Source organism: Bison bison, unplaced genomic scaffold (assembly GCF_000754665.1).
Source record: "Bison bison bison isolate TAMUID 2011002044 unplaced genomic scaffold, Bison_UMD1.0 scf7180017864371, whole genome shotgun sequence".
Lineage (NCBI taxonomy): Eukaryota > Metazoa > Chordata > Mammalia > Artiodactyla > Bovidae > Bison > Bison bison.
The window spans coordinates 6,773,162-6,788,423 of record NW_011494943.1 but is presented as its reverse complement, the minus strand read 5'-3'; the positions used below and the strand labels follow the sequence as shown (position 1 = coordinate 6,788,423).

The following is a 15,262-nucleotide window of genomic DNA, read 5'->3' as shown; positions in this document are numbered from 1 at the left end:
TTTTACAACCCACTGGCCCTGACTGCCTCATTCTGCATCCCCAGAGTGGGGCACACGGCAGCCTTTAGGTGACAGGAGCATCATGGGAGTATCCCAGGTGAGGTGCCTGCCTACAGCAGGTGGGCAGCTCTCTTGGTGGGAGTACCCAGGAAGTGAGGCTGAGCGAAGACTCCGTGCAGAAGCCACTTGGTTTTCAGTGTCAGCTCCCTCCCACCCTGGTGCCAGAAGCGACAAATGTGCTCAGCAGGGGGCTCTGGTGGTTGATGGATGGCGTTCATCCTTCAGTGTCCTTGAAAACAAGGGCTCACGCCAGGGGGCTGTGGGTGCCCTGCTCTGCCAGGGGCCCCGATGGGAGCCCGACAATGTCATGGTGCAGATGGTGGAGGGAGGTCTGTCCGGGGGGTCTGCGGGGCTTTCCTGGCCAGCGGTATTCACTCCACGGTGGCTGTGCTGGGCTCAGACTGCCTGCCGGTTCTGGAAGCCTGGCCCGGGTGGGCTTCTGGGGTCAGGCACAGCTCAGCTTTGCTGGTGCCAGGACTCCTGGGGCTGGGAGGACCCCCAGGTCAGAGAATCTGTCCCACATCTCAGTTCTTTGTCCCTGCTCCGGGGCTGCCAGCCCCACCTCCTTCCTCTGCCTCATGTCACTGGCTGTGAACCATCTAAAAAGATGGCTCTTGAGTGCTGTTTGCTGTGCTTTCACATCTGTGATTACATTTAGCCCCACAATGACTGAAGCCAGAATTCTTCTTCCATCCATTCTGCAAACACTGGTGCCAGCAGAGCTTTTCTGACTGTGAGCATGTGAAGCCTGAGGCCTTTCTGTCCTGACAATTAGGGTGAAGCAGGGCAGAAACTAACTCCATGTCGTAGGGAGGAGGCCGGCAGCGCCATGTGCAGCCGCTGCCCCGTGTTCTTACCCTCACCACTCCTCCTTGCTGGCTTCCAGGAGGCTGGGTTCCCTCACGAGTCTCCAAATAGTCCACCACCTGGGACTGGAGCCACGAAAACTGGAAATTTTTGTTTGTTTGTTTGGCTTTAGGGGTAAGAGCGGCTGAAATAGTAGAGTGGGGGAAATTTCTAATACCCCTCCATTCCCAGCTGGAGTGCCTGACCACCACCAGTTTAGGGGGCCCCCATCCAAAGTCAGTTTCACTTTCTCTGCCCCATGGATTTTCAGATTCAGATCCAGAATCTGGGAGTTCCACAACAGGTGGTGAGTGTGGGTCTGAGTGAGTGCTAGGGCACAGCCTCTGGAAGTGAGAGGGTTAACCATTGGCCACCAGCCCCTGGATCTGAGCACCAGCCTCTGGATCTGAGCAGGCTGCAGTAGGTGAGGCTGGGAGGGGTTGTGAGGTCCAAGCTGCTCTCTGCTCCCTGCCCAATATCATTAATAACCAAGAACTGGAAAGATAATTAAGAACCACATGTGGGGCTGAGCCTGCTGCTGGCTGGCTCCAAGGAGGGGCCCGTCCCGCGCCCAGGGCTGGGTTCCTGGACGCCTGGCTCCTTCTCTAGGAATGTATTCTGGGGAGAAGCGAGTCTTAGAGGGGAGCGGGGGTCAGGAAGGGTGCCTTCTGCAGGTTCAGATGCCTGCTGCCCCTCTGCGGGAGGACTAGAGAAGGTTCTGCCTGATCAATGGGAGGGCAGAAAGCCTGGTAGGGGCTCAGGGAGCCGGCTGTGTGAGTGAGCGCAGCGAGGCCATGGTTATGGTCAGTCATCGTAAAGCAGGGCGTGACTGGGGAGCAAACAGCCGGCTGAACCCAGACACCCAAATGCTGTGTTTTTCTTTTGACGGGACACGTGAGGAGGGGCAGTTGGTCGCGTCTCAGCTGCAGACGTTTCCTGCTGTCTCACTCTGCTCCCTCCTGCTGCCCTGGTCACTGCGTTTCTTCCTCTGTCTTTGCTGAGGGGCTCATCCTCTACACCGCCTCTTTCCTGGGGCCCAGGTGTGGGGAAGGGGGCACAGAGCTTAGACAGGGGTGGGCAAGAGGGCTTTGGCCAGGATACCTGAGCTTCGGTTCCGTCTTGGCTCCAGAACTCCCTAGCTTGTGCTGAGTCTGGGGCTGTGAAGGGGGAAGGCTGCCCTTCAGTTTGCAGGGGAAATTGGGGAGCCAGATTCCCCCCTCCCCAAAGCCCTAAAGAATTCAAGTGCATTTCCTGTTTCTGAATCGTGGCAGGCAACTGCCAACAAGAAGACACTTGACTCACTAGGCGGCTATGAAACCAACTAGGTGCCTGAGGACCCAGACCAGGGGTCTTTGGTAAGTCTAGAGGGACATGGCTATACGTGCAGTATGTCTGGTGAGGACAAGGGAACTGGGCGTCAGTACACTGGACCTGAGCTCCCATACAGGTCAGGGATGCAGGTACAAAAGACAGGAGGAGAGACCTTGGGGGCTGCTGCCTGCAAGTGGCAGGTCCGATTTCTTGGTCTCCACTCTTAACCTGCAAGTTATGCCGCTAAGGTCCAGATGGAGAGTGCCCAGTGCCATGCCTGGAACACACCAGGCACTCAGGAGATGTCACTTCCCCCTTTCTGCCCTCTACACCATGAGCCCCAGGCCCTGGGGAGGCGGGATCCTACAGCTCCCACCTGCAGCTCTGGATCCTGGTTGCAGAAGAGCCAGGTGTCAGCCCGGATCAGGGGTGGGGTCTCTCAAGAGGCGTGGTTTCAGCCTTCACTGGCCCAGTGCCATACACACTGCCGGCTCTCCCCCTGGGAGAGCTCTCTCCCCGGGGAGGTGGGGGACTGCTCCTGCCCTCCCCCAACCTGCCTTTGGCCTCTGCCTGTTGCTGAGGCTGCTCCCACCCCCATTTTGGCAAGAACAGCTGTGTGGCTGAGGGCCTGGCAAGGTGCCTGCTGCCCACCTCCCACCACTTGGCAGTGCCTCCTGGCCTGTCATCCGCCATATGCCCCATCTGTAAGCCTGCAGCCGCCTCTCTGGCCTCAGGTGAGGGCACAGCCAGGAGCTGCTGGCACGAGGCTCAGTACTTTTGAGGGGAACAGACAGAGTAGGCTGACTCCCACCTTGACCTGGCCTGCCCTCAGGGCCAGTCTGGGGCAGTCAGGGCAGGTGAATGGCATCGGGTTGGGGCCTCCTCCGCAACAACTTGGACCCGAGCCAGGTCAGGCTGGCATCCTTTTCTAGCTTCCCCACCACTGACCCCAGGGCCCTCTGTAGACGAGAAGCCATCACCCCACTTGCCCACCTCCCTAAGCGGGTGTCAATACAGCCGAACGTGCTGGACGGGCAAGGTGAGCACCTGGGGACCGGCCAGCTGTCAGGACCTCAGCCCCTGTCCTCCGCGGCCATCAGCAGCAGAGAAGACGCTGACCCCATCTGACCTCCAGCAGGACAGACTTTAGGCAAACAGCAAGGAGCAAAGGAGCCCAGACCGGCAGGGGTGAGGCGCCCTTGTTTGCCATCAGTGGTGTGGACACCTCCGGCCACTTATTTCCGGGACTGTGGCTGCTCGGCTGGGAGGCGGAGCGGAACGCGGCTGCCCGACTCCGCGGCTGTCAGCTCCAGATTGCCACATAAATCAACCTGGCTTTACGACGCTAATAAATTTGTGTCCAAAATTTGGTTTGGAGCCTGAGGCAGCAGGATGGTTTGATTCGCTTTGTCCTTAAGCAAGAGGAAAATGTAATTGGAGAAGGGTAAGCACAGACGTTTTAATTGACTTTTCAGCAAAACAGCTGGACAGCCCCAGGGAGGGTCCCGGCCCCAGGGGGCGGACACATCCCGGCCCCGCCCATCCCGCAAGGCCTCCTGGGAGGCAAACGGGGAAGGGGCATCTTTCCGGGAGGATGCAAGACAACAGTACATGGACGAGCTGTGAGGACGGAAGATGCGCTACAAGAGTGAGAAAGCAGGTCGCGGCCGATTGAGACACTGGACTCTCACAGGCCGGGGGCTGCCCCGGGGAGGGCTGGGACCGCCCACGGACTCCCCGTGTTCTTGCAAAGCCCGTGTTCCCCTCCGCGAAACCACCCGTGGGCCTCAGAAGACCTGGCGTCCATGCTCTGTCCAAAGTTTGAAGACAGTTGAGATGCGCGGGGGCGGCGGGGGCGGGGAGCAGGCTGCCGGGATTCCCTGGAGAGCCGAGCAAGGCACTGAGATCAAAGGACGGAGGGGCAGGGACCCCACCCCAGAGGCTGCTCCTGTCCACTGCTCTGGGCTCCAGGACAGGAGGATTAGGCCCAGGGCCGGGGGCTCGCCAGGGAGGGCCAGGAGGAGCCCCCGGGTCCTGAAGCAGAAGGCACGTTGAAAATGCAGTTCATTCGAGTCACCTGTGTCTCCCAGGGAGGCTGGCCCAGCAGGTGCATGCATGATTGTGGGGGTGGGGGTTACCACGTCGAGCTGGTGAGGTGCCCGGGAACCTGGCCCTCCTTCCATGGGAAGGGTGAGCGGGGCCCTATCTCACCCCACGGCACCCAAGGGACATGGAGAGCATGGACATCAGGGTTGTACCCACAGCCTGGCTTGAAAGGGAGCCCCTGTTAGTGATGGAGTGGGGGCAGGCGTGACCTCTCTTACGGGGTGGGAACCATGGGCTACATGCCTGAGGTGCTCCCAGCCACAGTGGTGACAGCCAGGGGGCCACTCCAGTGCCCCTTGTATGCTGGCCTGTGCCCCCCCAACCCTGGCACTGCAGGAGGCCCAAGGATCCCTTCCAGGGATGTGTGGGCTGCTGTGTCTGAGAGGAAAGGGCTGCTTCCGCCCGCTGCTCCAGAGTCATCATGGACTCAGGAGCCCGGGACAGATGTTGGTGCCCTCCGCGTGGCCTTCACTGCTTTGGTCTGGGGCCCCTGGGACCAATTAGCACATCCGGTCCTTGTCACCGGCTGGCCTGGCACTCCCCTAGGAGAGGTGCTTGGCACCTCCAGGCCTGGCGGAAAGGTGAGCCCTGCCAGGCCCAGTGGGGAGGACAGGAGGGCTCTGGGCTCACCCTGGTGGAGCGGATTTCCCAGAGATGCAGGAGGGGCTGGGAGAGAGGCTGGGGGACACGTGTCTGGTATAAATAATGGCAGTGTGCCAGCACTGCGCTTCCACCGTTCCAAAGCAGAGGACTCAAGTCCAGTAACCAGACGAGAGCCTCGGAGCAGCTGCGTGGCCCTGTTGTGGGACTCGGCTGGCGGGGGCAGGCCCAGGCAAGAGGACCTGGAGGAGAGCGACCTCGGTGAGGTGCAGGCTGTGTGGAATCCTGGGTGGGGAGGAGGTCCCCTCCAAGAGCCTGGGTCTTGCCTGCCCCGCTGCACCCAGGGAGGCAACGAGCTCTGGGCTCTGCCGGTGGGGGGCTCCTACCCCTCTCGTCACCAGACACGTCCTGCCGTCAGAGCTTGGTCTCGCTGAGGACAATGTTGGCGGTGACAAAGAAGAAGCAGGAGAAAGCCCAGAGCAGCACAAAACCCACCCAGAAGGTGTGGCGAAAGGGGGACCTGTGCTTGTTGACGGTCCCGTAGCCGAAGGCCAGCTGGGTGTCCTTGCGGCAGAGGTACACCAGGAAGGCCGGGATGACGTACTGGATGCCCGTGCCCGCGTAGGCCCCGGTGATGCCCACCAGGGACTCCAGGTCGTGGGTGCAGAAGGCCACCAGCACAGGGGGCAGCAGGGTGATGGTGGGGAACACCACGCGGTCCACCACCCAGGGGTATGTGCCCCCCTCGCGGTGGAAGAGCGTCTTCCAGTTGTTGCGGAGGGTCACGGCGATGATGGGGAAGTTGGTGCTGATGGTGAAGACGGGGAAGAGGCCGAGGAAGAAGCGCACGGCGGCCAGGCCCACCACGTCGCAGCGTGCAAAGTTGAGGGTGTACATGTCCAGCAGGCTGTCGCCACGGAAGCAGAAGATGGCAGTGAAGGAGAGGAGCCCGTAGAACGCCAGGATGAGCACATAGTCCAGGAAGACCAGGCGCGTGAGGTGGCGCTTGGAGGAGACGGGGGTGAGGAGCGACGGCAGGGAGTGCTGGCACATGAAGGAGTAGACGCACACGCCCAGCAGGTTCCGGACGCCCGAGAGGTCTGCCAGCGGAGGGTGCCCCTCCCCGCGCCCGTGCGCAATGCGCACCAGGGCCAGCACGATCATGATGGCAAAAGCTGCAAGACAGGACGGGGGTCAGGCAGGCAGGGAGGAGGGGCAGCCCCGCCCGGGGCCTGTCTCGGGTCTGGGGGCGGCGACCACAGGACCTGAGCCCCGAGAGAAAGCACATTAAGATTCCCAAGGTTGGGAGAGTCGTCCTTGGGTGCAGGCCGGCAGTGGCTGCTGCTGTTGGGGACATCCCGCCCACTCCCCCCACCCGCAGGTATAGGAAGGTGCGTGTTGGGGGAGTTGCTGGGCACGGCAGGAGGGCGATCAGTCCCCTCGGAGGAGTGCAGGCTCCCTACGGGCCCCAGGGCTCCGGGGGTAGGGGTTTCCCACCAGCTTCCTGGCAGGGGGAGGCCTGGAGCAGGGTGCTGGTCGCTCTTCTTCGTTTGGTTTGAAAGACTGGGTTGTCTGAGGATCGGGGTTGCGGGGCGGGGGTGGAGGGCACGGAGCCCTTGGGAGGAGCTGTCCTCCTGGGCAGGGGGGACGGAGGGTGGCAGCCTTGGGTGGAGGACGGGACCCAGAGTCACTTGAGGCAAGAAACAGCACTGGGGGCCAATGCTGGGGGAGCTGAGGCCAAGGCTAGAGGCCGAGGCTGTGTGGCTCTGTTCTCCTGGACAGGAAGCCACTCTGCCCCGGGTGTGCTGCAGAAAGGGAAGGGGATCGGGGACTGTTGAAAGCAGACAGAGCTCTGGGCTGGCTGCACTCTTACAGCGGCCCTCACACCCCGAGCCGGCGCTCCTGAACATCAGCGCCTGGAAGACAGACGCCCTTGCTGATCCTGTGGACGCCGAGTCTCTGGCTTCCCGAATCTGTTATTCAGAGTTCCCAGAACGGCCACCGTTAGGCACTCCACACACCCAGAGACCCTGGGCATTCCTGTCTCCAGTGCCAGGGTCCACACACCCCTGCTGTCTCTGCTCAGACCAGACCTGACAGCCCCTCCAGCCTGGGCCCCCACAGCTCAGGTAAAGCCCACCGTGACACCTGACATTTCTTGGGCAGTGATGCAAGCGAGGTGAAGGGACAGTGGCTGAAGAGCCTGGCTGCCGGCCACGTGGCTCCTGCCTGCCAGGCTGTCGCAGGCTTGGGGCTCCTCCCAGGTAGGAGGCTGGGGGTCTCCCCACTGTGCCCTTCAGGCCAGGTCACACCGTCCGCTCCCCGGAAGGGAGCCCTTTCTCCGAGGACGCCCGGGAAGCCAGACTGCCGTCTGCCCACAGTGACACTTGGGAGCAGGACGGATGGAACTGTCATCTATTACTTTTAATCGGAGCTGCCGACGCTGCCGGGCACTAGTCGGGAGGAGGGGAGCAGGAAACAGGCCGTGGAAATTGCCAATAAAGACGATGATTTGTTTCTGAGGCTCTCAGATGCACCCATCCCTGCTGCTCCTGATTGCGGGGGCCCCATGACCAAAGGCATCACAGGTCCTGCCAGTACTGGTCAGTCAAGGGGAAGTGGCAACCCAGTTCGCCCCTCGGGGACACCCGAGACCCCGGTGGTCTGGCTCGTCTGTTTTCTCGGGGTGGGTGCAGGGTTGGGGGGGCGGGTCAGAGATCTGTGTAGGAGAGCCGCATCCAGAAAGTGCACTGGGGCAGGATATGATGGCGGGGGGTGGGGGGGACCCAGGGGAAAGGCCGGACAGGGTGGTGGTGGAGTCCCCCACGTGCCAGGGAGTCTCGGGCTTCCCTGGTGGCTGAGTGGTAAAGAATCCTCCTGCAATGCAAGAGCCACAGGAGACATGGGTTCGATCCCTGGTTTGGGAAGGTTCCCCTGTTGGAGGGCATGCTAACCCACTCCAGCATTCTTGCCTAGAGAATCCCATGGACAGCGGAGCCTGGTGGGCCACAGTCCATGGGGTCACAAAGAGTTGGAAGCGACTGAAGCGACTAGGCAGGGAGTCTGCCCTGGGCCAGAGAGGGTTACAGAACAGAGCTGAGCAGGTGGGGTGGCTACAGCTGGCCCCGGGCCCACCTGGTGGTTAGCTAGTCAAGAGGCTGCAGCTGACAGTTCTGGTAGCAGAGGTCGGCCACCTGAGGCAGGGCCAAGGCCAAGAGGGCGGCTGCTACAAGGCAGGAGCTCAGCCCTGCCCTGCCACCACCCGAGTGTCTGGTGGAGAACTGGCACTACCCCGGCCCAGGCCGAGGCTGGCGCGTGCTGTGAAAGAGGCACGTGGTAAACCCTCCAGAGCTCTGCTGAACTTGGCCCAGGGGCTCTGGGTCTGGTGGGCGTGCAGGAGGCAGGAGAAGCTGGCTGTTTGGACGTGAGCCTATCCCTGCTCCCTCCAGCTAGGAGGCTGGCTGGCGCGTCTCTACTCATCGTCCTCCTCAGCTCTAAATCGCCAAGTCGTAGTAAGAAACATAGGCAGAAACTGGCTTGCTGACTTCAGAACGAGCTACCTGCTCGGTCCTGACGGGTGGCTCTGACCTTGAGGGGTAGTGGCACTGGGGGCTCGAGGTCCAACTTCCCCAGAGCCACCCGGTCCTGCCCTGGGCACCACACGCCTTCCCTCCGGGCCCTTCCCTCCCCCGGGGTGGCCAGGGGAGCAGAGTTCAACAGCTGTCTCCTAGATTGATTGTCCCGTCCCCAGGAGATGGCTGCTCCAAAAACTCATCAGGTCTGATCGTAAATCAAGATGAAACGAGGGTGACAGGGTGTGAGCGACAGATGCGGCCAGGAGAGCAGGGCTCTGAGTGCACACCGGACGCCCAGGGCTCGGGCGCCGCCACGGACAGCTCGCGCCCCCGGGTTGCAGCCGCGTGGGAGAGGGGACAGGGCAGTGAGCATCCTGACGTCTGGGTAGGCAGAACCTGCAGTTCCCCAGGGCACACACGGCGGGCTTCTCTCCGAGCCTCACAGGCTGCGTTCAGACAGCCCGTGTGATGGCTGGGGTTGCAGTCCACATCCATCCACTTCCACCTGCGTCCCACACCAGGCTGCTGGGGAGGCAGCCCTGGGGGTGGGAGAGCAGCTAGGGGCCTGACACACGTCGCCCGAGGAGCGGCTGTCGGCCTCGGAAGGGGCAGCTGCAGGGTAACAAGCGGGGTCAGGAGGCTTCTCTTTTAATATTGGCGGCACCAGCCCGGGGGAAAAACAACCGGGCTTGTTTTGTGTGAATCAGGGGGCTCACCAGGACCATTCATTCATTCATTTAGCGGTGATGTCCTGAGGGTCCCCTGTGCTGGTAACTACTCTGATCATCTGTGGATGGTGTCCTGTGCCAATAGGAACAGTCCTAGTCCTTCTAGAGCCTACAGTCCAGGGGGCCCAGCTGGTGGAACTTATAGGGGAGAAATGACAGCGAAAGAAATGACGGGCTAACAGCCATGTGAGCTATGGTGGGGCGATGGGGAGAGCCGAGTCTCAGGAGGTCCAAGCCAGGAGAGAAGACCACCTGGGGCTCATAGAAGGGCGCCAGGCGCCAGAGTCGCTTTGGAAGAACCAGTCGGGCTGTCCCTGTCGCGGTGCAGGAGGGGAGGGTCAGCCCAAAGTGGGCGGGACGGGGTCAGGGCCCCTGCTCGGCACTCGCTGCCATGCCCTGTTCCACCCTCAGAGTATTGATCCACCTTGAGCTGCTCCTGCACTGCCTCAGCAGGGAGAGACAGAGAGAGGGAGAGAGACAAGGCAGAGAGACAGACAGGAGTGGAAGGCAAGTCCGAATCTCTGTTCCTGAACCCTGAGCGTACAGCTTGGAGGAGACATCTCCCTGATTCCTTTTCTGAGGAGGTCAGGTTGAAAGTAAAGTCCACACCAGGACGGGCCTCCGGCTCAGGCACGTCCAGTTGGCAGCCTCAGGTCAGTGGGGTCACGTCATTGCCAGCTTTCACTCCCGGGGACATCAGAGGCCTCAAGTATGGGGGTCAAAGTAAACTCTTATACCAAGACGCAGGCTCAGGACAGATAACAAGTCATCAGTGAGGCCCCTAGAGTGCTCCGCCAAGAAACGCCCCTTGGTCACCTGCCCTGATTTGCACATGACACTTAAGAGACACAGGACTGAGGTGTGAAACTGGGTTGTCTTTAAAAAGCCCAAGGAAACGAGAGCTCTCAGTTGCCCGGGGCTGTGACCACCTGGGTGGCCTGCCCTGCAGAGGGGAGGGGATGCACTGCTGGGGGCATTTCGGAAGTGGCTTCTGGTCCTGGGTCAGTCAGTCCTTTCAGTAGAAGTTTGAGCTAGAACAGAGCTCCTCTGGAAGGTGGGGGGACTCTGCCCACCGGCCTGAGCCCAGCCCTGACCCCTGCTGTCTCCTCTGCGGGCCCTGAGAGGAACACAGCTGTCACGGGAGGAGAGGGGACACGTGTCCACTAAGGCCAGATCCCTCATCCTTGATCCCCGAGGGCCCCGGAGCACACAAACACGAGCAGCCACGACTGAGAGCCAAGGGTGAAGCTGGTGGACTCCTTCCAGTGGTGCCCTGGGCGGGGGCTGTGCCGGCAGCCCAGCCCCTGGCCCGCAGCCAGCACTGTGCTGTGCACTGCCCGGGAGGGCCCTGGTGCCACCTCCCTCCCTGAGCTCTGGGCCTGGCTCCAGATGCCCCCCCAACACCCTGCTGCTCTCAGGGCCCCGCGAGTGGCCCTGTTCCCTCGTTTGCGAGGTGCAGGCCGTCCATCAAGGCGGCTGTCAGGGGCACGGTGCCCTCCTCTCCAAGCGGGGAATCAGTGTGCCATGGCTGATGATTACGAATGGCCCTGCGTGCCCATCCCAGCTCGGGCACTGGCGCTCCAGGCAGGGAGCTGGGTCCCAAGAAATTCCAGCTTCCTCCTTCAACCCCCAGTGCCCTTGGAGGTTGGGTCATCAGAGCTGGGCTGCCCCCAGCCCCCAACCCTGAGATTCAGGAGGCCTGGGAGGAGCTGACGGGGTAACGTCAGCCTGAGCTGAGAACACTGAAGATCAGGCAGTTTCTCGGCCCTAAAAGCAGGAACAAGTGGCTGGGCTATCATTCCTTATAGAATAGGACTGGCTGGGAACAGAGAGCCACAGGGCAGGTTCCCAGGACACGCAGGTCAGGGCTGGGAGTGGCAGCTCAGCCTGCAAAGCTCTAACCCCTCGGAGAGAACAGGAGAGAGGGAGGGGGCCGCTGCTTTCCTTCTGAAAGAGCTTCAGTCCTCGAGTTGCACTGGGCTCAATTCCTGGCCCTGTCCTGAACTGGGTGAGCCTGCGGTGGTCACTTAGCTTCTTAGTGCCTCTGTTTCATCACCTTTAAAAAACGGAGACGCTCGTGGGCGTGGGGACATGGAATAAGATGTTATTTAAAAAGGCGACAAAGGTCCGTCTAGTCAAAGCTATGGTTTTTCCAGTAGTCAGGTATGGATGTGGGAGTTGGACCATGAAGAAAGCTGAGTGAAGAAGAATTGATATTTTTAAAGTGTGGTGTTGGAGAAGACTCTTGAGAGTCCCTTGGACTGCAAGGAGATCCAACCAGTCCATCCTAAAGGAAATCAGTCCTGAATATTTTTTGGAAGGACTGATGCTGAAGGTGAAACTCCAATACTTTGGCCACCTGATGCGAAGAGCTGACTCGTTGGAAAAGACCCTGATGCTGGGAAAGATTGAAGGCGGGAGAAGGGAACGACAGAGGATGAGATGGTTGGATGGCATCACTGACTCGATGGACATGAGTTTGAGCAAGCTTTGGGAGTTGGTGATGGACAGTGAAGCCTGGTGTGCTTTAGTCCATGGGGTCGCAAAAAGTCAGACACGAGTGAGCAACTGAACTGAACTGAATAAGCACAGGGCAGGGTCTGGGGCAGGGTCTGTCCCGCAGCAATCACTCAAACACGTGTCCGTCCCTTTTATCATCACAGAAACCTTATTTCCTATCCTGATAGCCCAGGCCAGCAAGAAAACCTGTAAATCCCAAGTCCTCACCCAATTCTCCTTCGGTGCAAGGAGGGTCCTGGGGTCAACCCATGACCCCGCTCAGGTCGAGTCACAGTCATGACCCTTCCCTGCTGAGCGTCTCTGACCCAGGTGTCAGCTAATCTCTGGGGGACGAGGAGGAGCTGGGGCAGGCCGCTCACACCTGCTCTGTGAACCAGAGCCACCTCTTCCTGCTCCGCTGAAGGTCATACGAGGGCAAGCTGTCCCCAACACCAGGTTGGCTGTAGGGACTCAGCGTCTGCTTTCTGTACGAGGCTGGGTGGGAACCAGAAGGGAACTGTTTGGGCTCTTCAGTGCCCATTTCAGCCCATCCTTCGGGTCATCGCCCTCCCGCCTGAGTTCAGGCTGTGGTCGGGGCAGAGGCTCCTTTCACACTCAGAGGGGACAGGACACAAGGACACACTCGCTCTCTGGTGGGGAGGGGCGCCCTCGGGGAAGAAGGGAAGCCCCCTGAGCAGATGCACTAGGCTCCAGAAGCACCGTGGCCCTGGGTCAGATTTTGTGCCAGGCCCACAAGACATTCTGTGGTCTCTGGCCTTGCCTGCGTAACTCGCACAAGTCCCCTGGGTTTTGATGAAGGAAGGGACTTTGGATCTGACCGCCTTCCCTGCTGGATCAACCCCTGAGGTTTCCAGAGGATTCGAGCTTGGTGGGCATCATTATCATCTCAGAGGCAGGAAAGAAGGGCATTTAAGTAATCAATTTAGGGGATGGAGGTTCTCCTCCAGAAGGACTCAGCGCAGAGCCTCAAGTGTCTCAGGAGGAGCGGGTCATTGATCAAGGGCAGGTATTTGAGTCTCTGAAGCAATCAAGCCTTAAGTACAAAATCAAGAGCTCTGGCCTTTTCATCCTTCGACTTTCCACACCCTCAAGGCATGGCAAGTGGCGGCTGGGAGGGCGGGCTCTCAGTTTTTCTTAAGCTGTCTGAGCCGGCTCTGTTTGTAATCTCTGGGAGAGCGCAGCCCAGGGGCCTCTGGCTGGCAGGCAGACTAATCTTTGGGGAGATTGGAAACATAAAACTTCCACACCGTCACTTTTCCCCAAGGCGGCTCAGTCCTTTCTAAACCTTTTCTTCTTACTCCTTCCCCCTCGGATTTGGATGTCTAAGCCCTAACCCCTGATGTGACCGCACATGGGGTGACTGTGCTTCCCAGGGGGTGCTGGGAAGAATCTGCCGGCCAGTGCAGCTGGGGACGGGGCCGCTAAAGAGCTGTTACAGGTCAAATGAGATCAGAAGGGTGGACCCTAATCTGATGGGATATGTGCTTTTTTTTTTTAAGAAATTAAAAAAAATTTTATTTAGTTATTTTTGGCTGCTCTGGGTCTTCATTACTACACGTGGGCTTTCTCTAGTTGGGACGAGCAGGGGTTACTCTCTGCTGTGGTGCTCGGGCTTCTCTTGTTGCGGAGCACCAGCTCTAGGGCACGCGGGCTTAAACTGCTCCGTGGCATGTGGGACGTTCCCAGATCAGGTTTCGAACCCGTGTCCCCTGCACTGCAAGGTGGACTCTTAGCCACTGGACCACCAGGGGAGTCCGACGTGCTCTTCTAAAAAGAGAGAGGGGAGACAGAGCACACGCTGTCTGCACACACAGAGGAAAAGCCATGTGACGGTACGGTGAGCAGGTGGTCACCTACAAGCGAGGGAGGGAGGTCTCACCAGAAACCAGCCCTGAAGGCTCCTTGATCCTGCGCATCCAGCCTCCAGAACTGAGAAAATAGACCTCTGCTGTTTAAGGCACTGGTTCATGGTATCGTTACGACAGCCTGAGCCCACTAAGGCAGCTGATGAGCAGCGGCTGGATGCAGAGAGAAACCAGGAAAGCCAGAAAGAGGGGAGGCAGAGCTGTGACAAGGGCATGGGGCTCCCCGGGGTCTGAAGGCAGATTCCGGGGCTGCTCGGGGCCACAGCTCCTCCGACACGGCCTCCTGACCCGGCTGCCTGGCTGGCGTTCACCCTGGCTCGCAGGCAGCCCGGTTCTGAGCGGAGGAGCACCTGTAAGTCCGTCGGGCACCTCGCCTGTCTGGGCCTCACCCCACTCTCTCTGCTAGAGTCCAGGAAGCTGACCTGCCGATCTCCTGGACAAGCAGGAGTCCCTGCCTGAAGGCCAGGTCAGCACAAGTGTCAGCCATGTGCAGGGCAGAGCTGCCGACAGCAGAGGCCGCTCAGAGAGGAGAGCCAGCCAGGGTCTTTGCTTGGGGCCGAGCCGGGCTCTGAGGTCAGCCCTGCCGCTAATGAAAGGGGTCATTTGGTGACAAGCGGCTCGCCCTTCAGCAAGCTTTAATTAAGTGTCTTCTCTACCCTAAGAGCCTTAAGACAGCATCCTCCGGTTCTTCTTTCAACTAATCTCTGCATTTGCAGAGAAAACTTTTGGAAAACCAAGAATAAAATTAAGACCAGAGTAAAACATACATAGAGAGGTTTTCCTGGATCCCCTCCGCTGGCTGTGTGGACACAAGGAGAGCCCTGGACAGTGGCCCGAGGTGGGGCATGTCGGGGTTGGGGGCAGCAGCAATGGCTCAGGACGAAGCCTGGCTGGGAGGGCAGATGGGGGTCCATGTGCTACTTTCATTTGGAGGGGTTCCTTCCTGGCCTTCCGAGAAGCACCAGTTGCATGAGGGGACAGCGCTGAGTGGCCGTGAAGGAATTCAAACACCGAGCTGGCCTGTCGAGCCAACAGGATGTGGGGAACAGATGGCCCAGGCACGGATGACCCCGGACTGCTGGTGGTGACGGATCAGAGCAGTCCCAGCAGGAGACGCTCAGCTGAGATCAGTCATGGATCCATGGGGGGAGTTGGCCACTCGGCCACAGATAGTTCTGGGGACAGGCAAAATCGGACCCCTCGTGTTCCCAGGTGACGTCCCCTCCCGGGGACCTTCTGCCACTCGGGCCACCAGCCCTGGGTCCCACCTCTCCCTGCTGGCTCAGCCTGGAGGACAAATCTGGGGCACCTGCCAGGGGGAGGTGGGGTGTGCGGGGGCCGAGGAAATCCACGCGGCTCCAGCGTATGCACAGACCGCTGAGGGGGATGGTGCCTGACCCACTTTGAGGGGAGCACAGAGACAGGAATAACGCGCGTGGTGCTGCTCTGAATACACGATCAGAGGGAAGGCAGCCCTGTGGGTCCCTAACAGCCCAGCCCGAGGAGGCCTGCCACGCCAGAGCTGCCTTTATTAGAGAGAAGCGGTTTTTTAATAACACTGAATGGGGTGCCCACAGCCGAGCCAGCTGTGTCCCAGAGCGGGAGGCGTCTGCTGGGGGTGGGGTGTGTTGCAGGGGATGTCGGTAATGGG

The 15,262-nt window shown here is 60.1% G+C and overlaps 1 protein-coding gene across 2 annotated transcripts in view; it reads right to left on the bottom strand.

The window, feature by feature from the left end:
- Positions 1–3,656: 3,656 nt before the first annotated feature.
- TMEM104 (transmembrane protein 104) overlaps positions 3,657–15,262 on the bottom strand; it is a 55,670-nt gene continuing 44,064 nt past the window's right edge. For both annotated transcript variants that reach the window (XM_010856131.1, XM_010856132.1), the window contains exon 10: positions 3,657–6,098. In XM_010856131.1, coding sequence (XP_010854433.1) covers positions 5,338–6,098 — 761 coding nt within the window. In that variant the 3' untranslated portion in view covers positions 3,657–5,337. The remainder of the gene's footprint in view (positions 6,099–15,262) is intronic.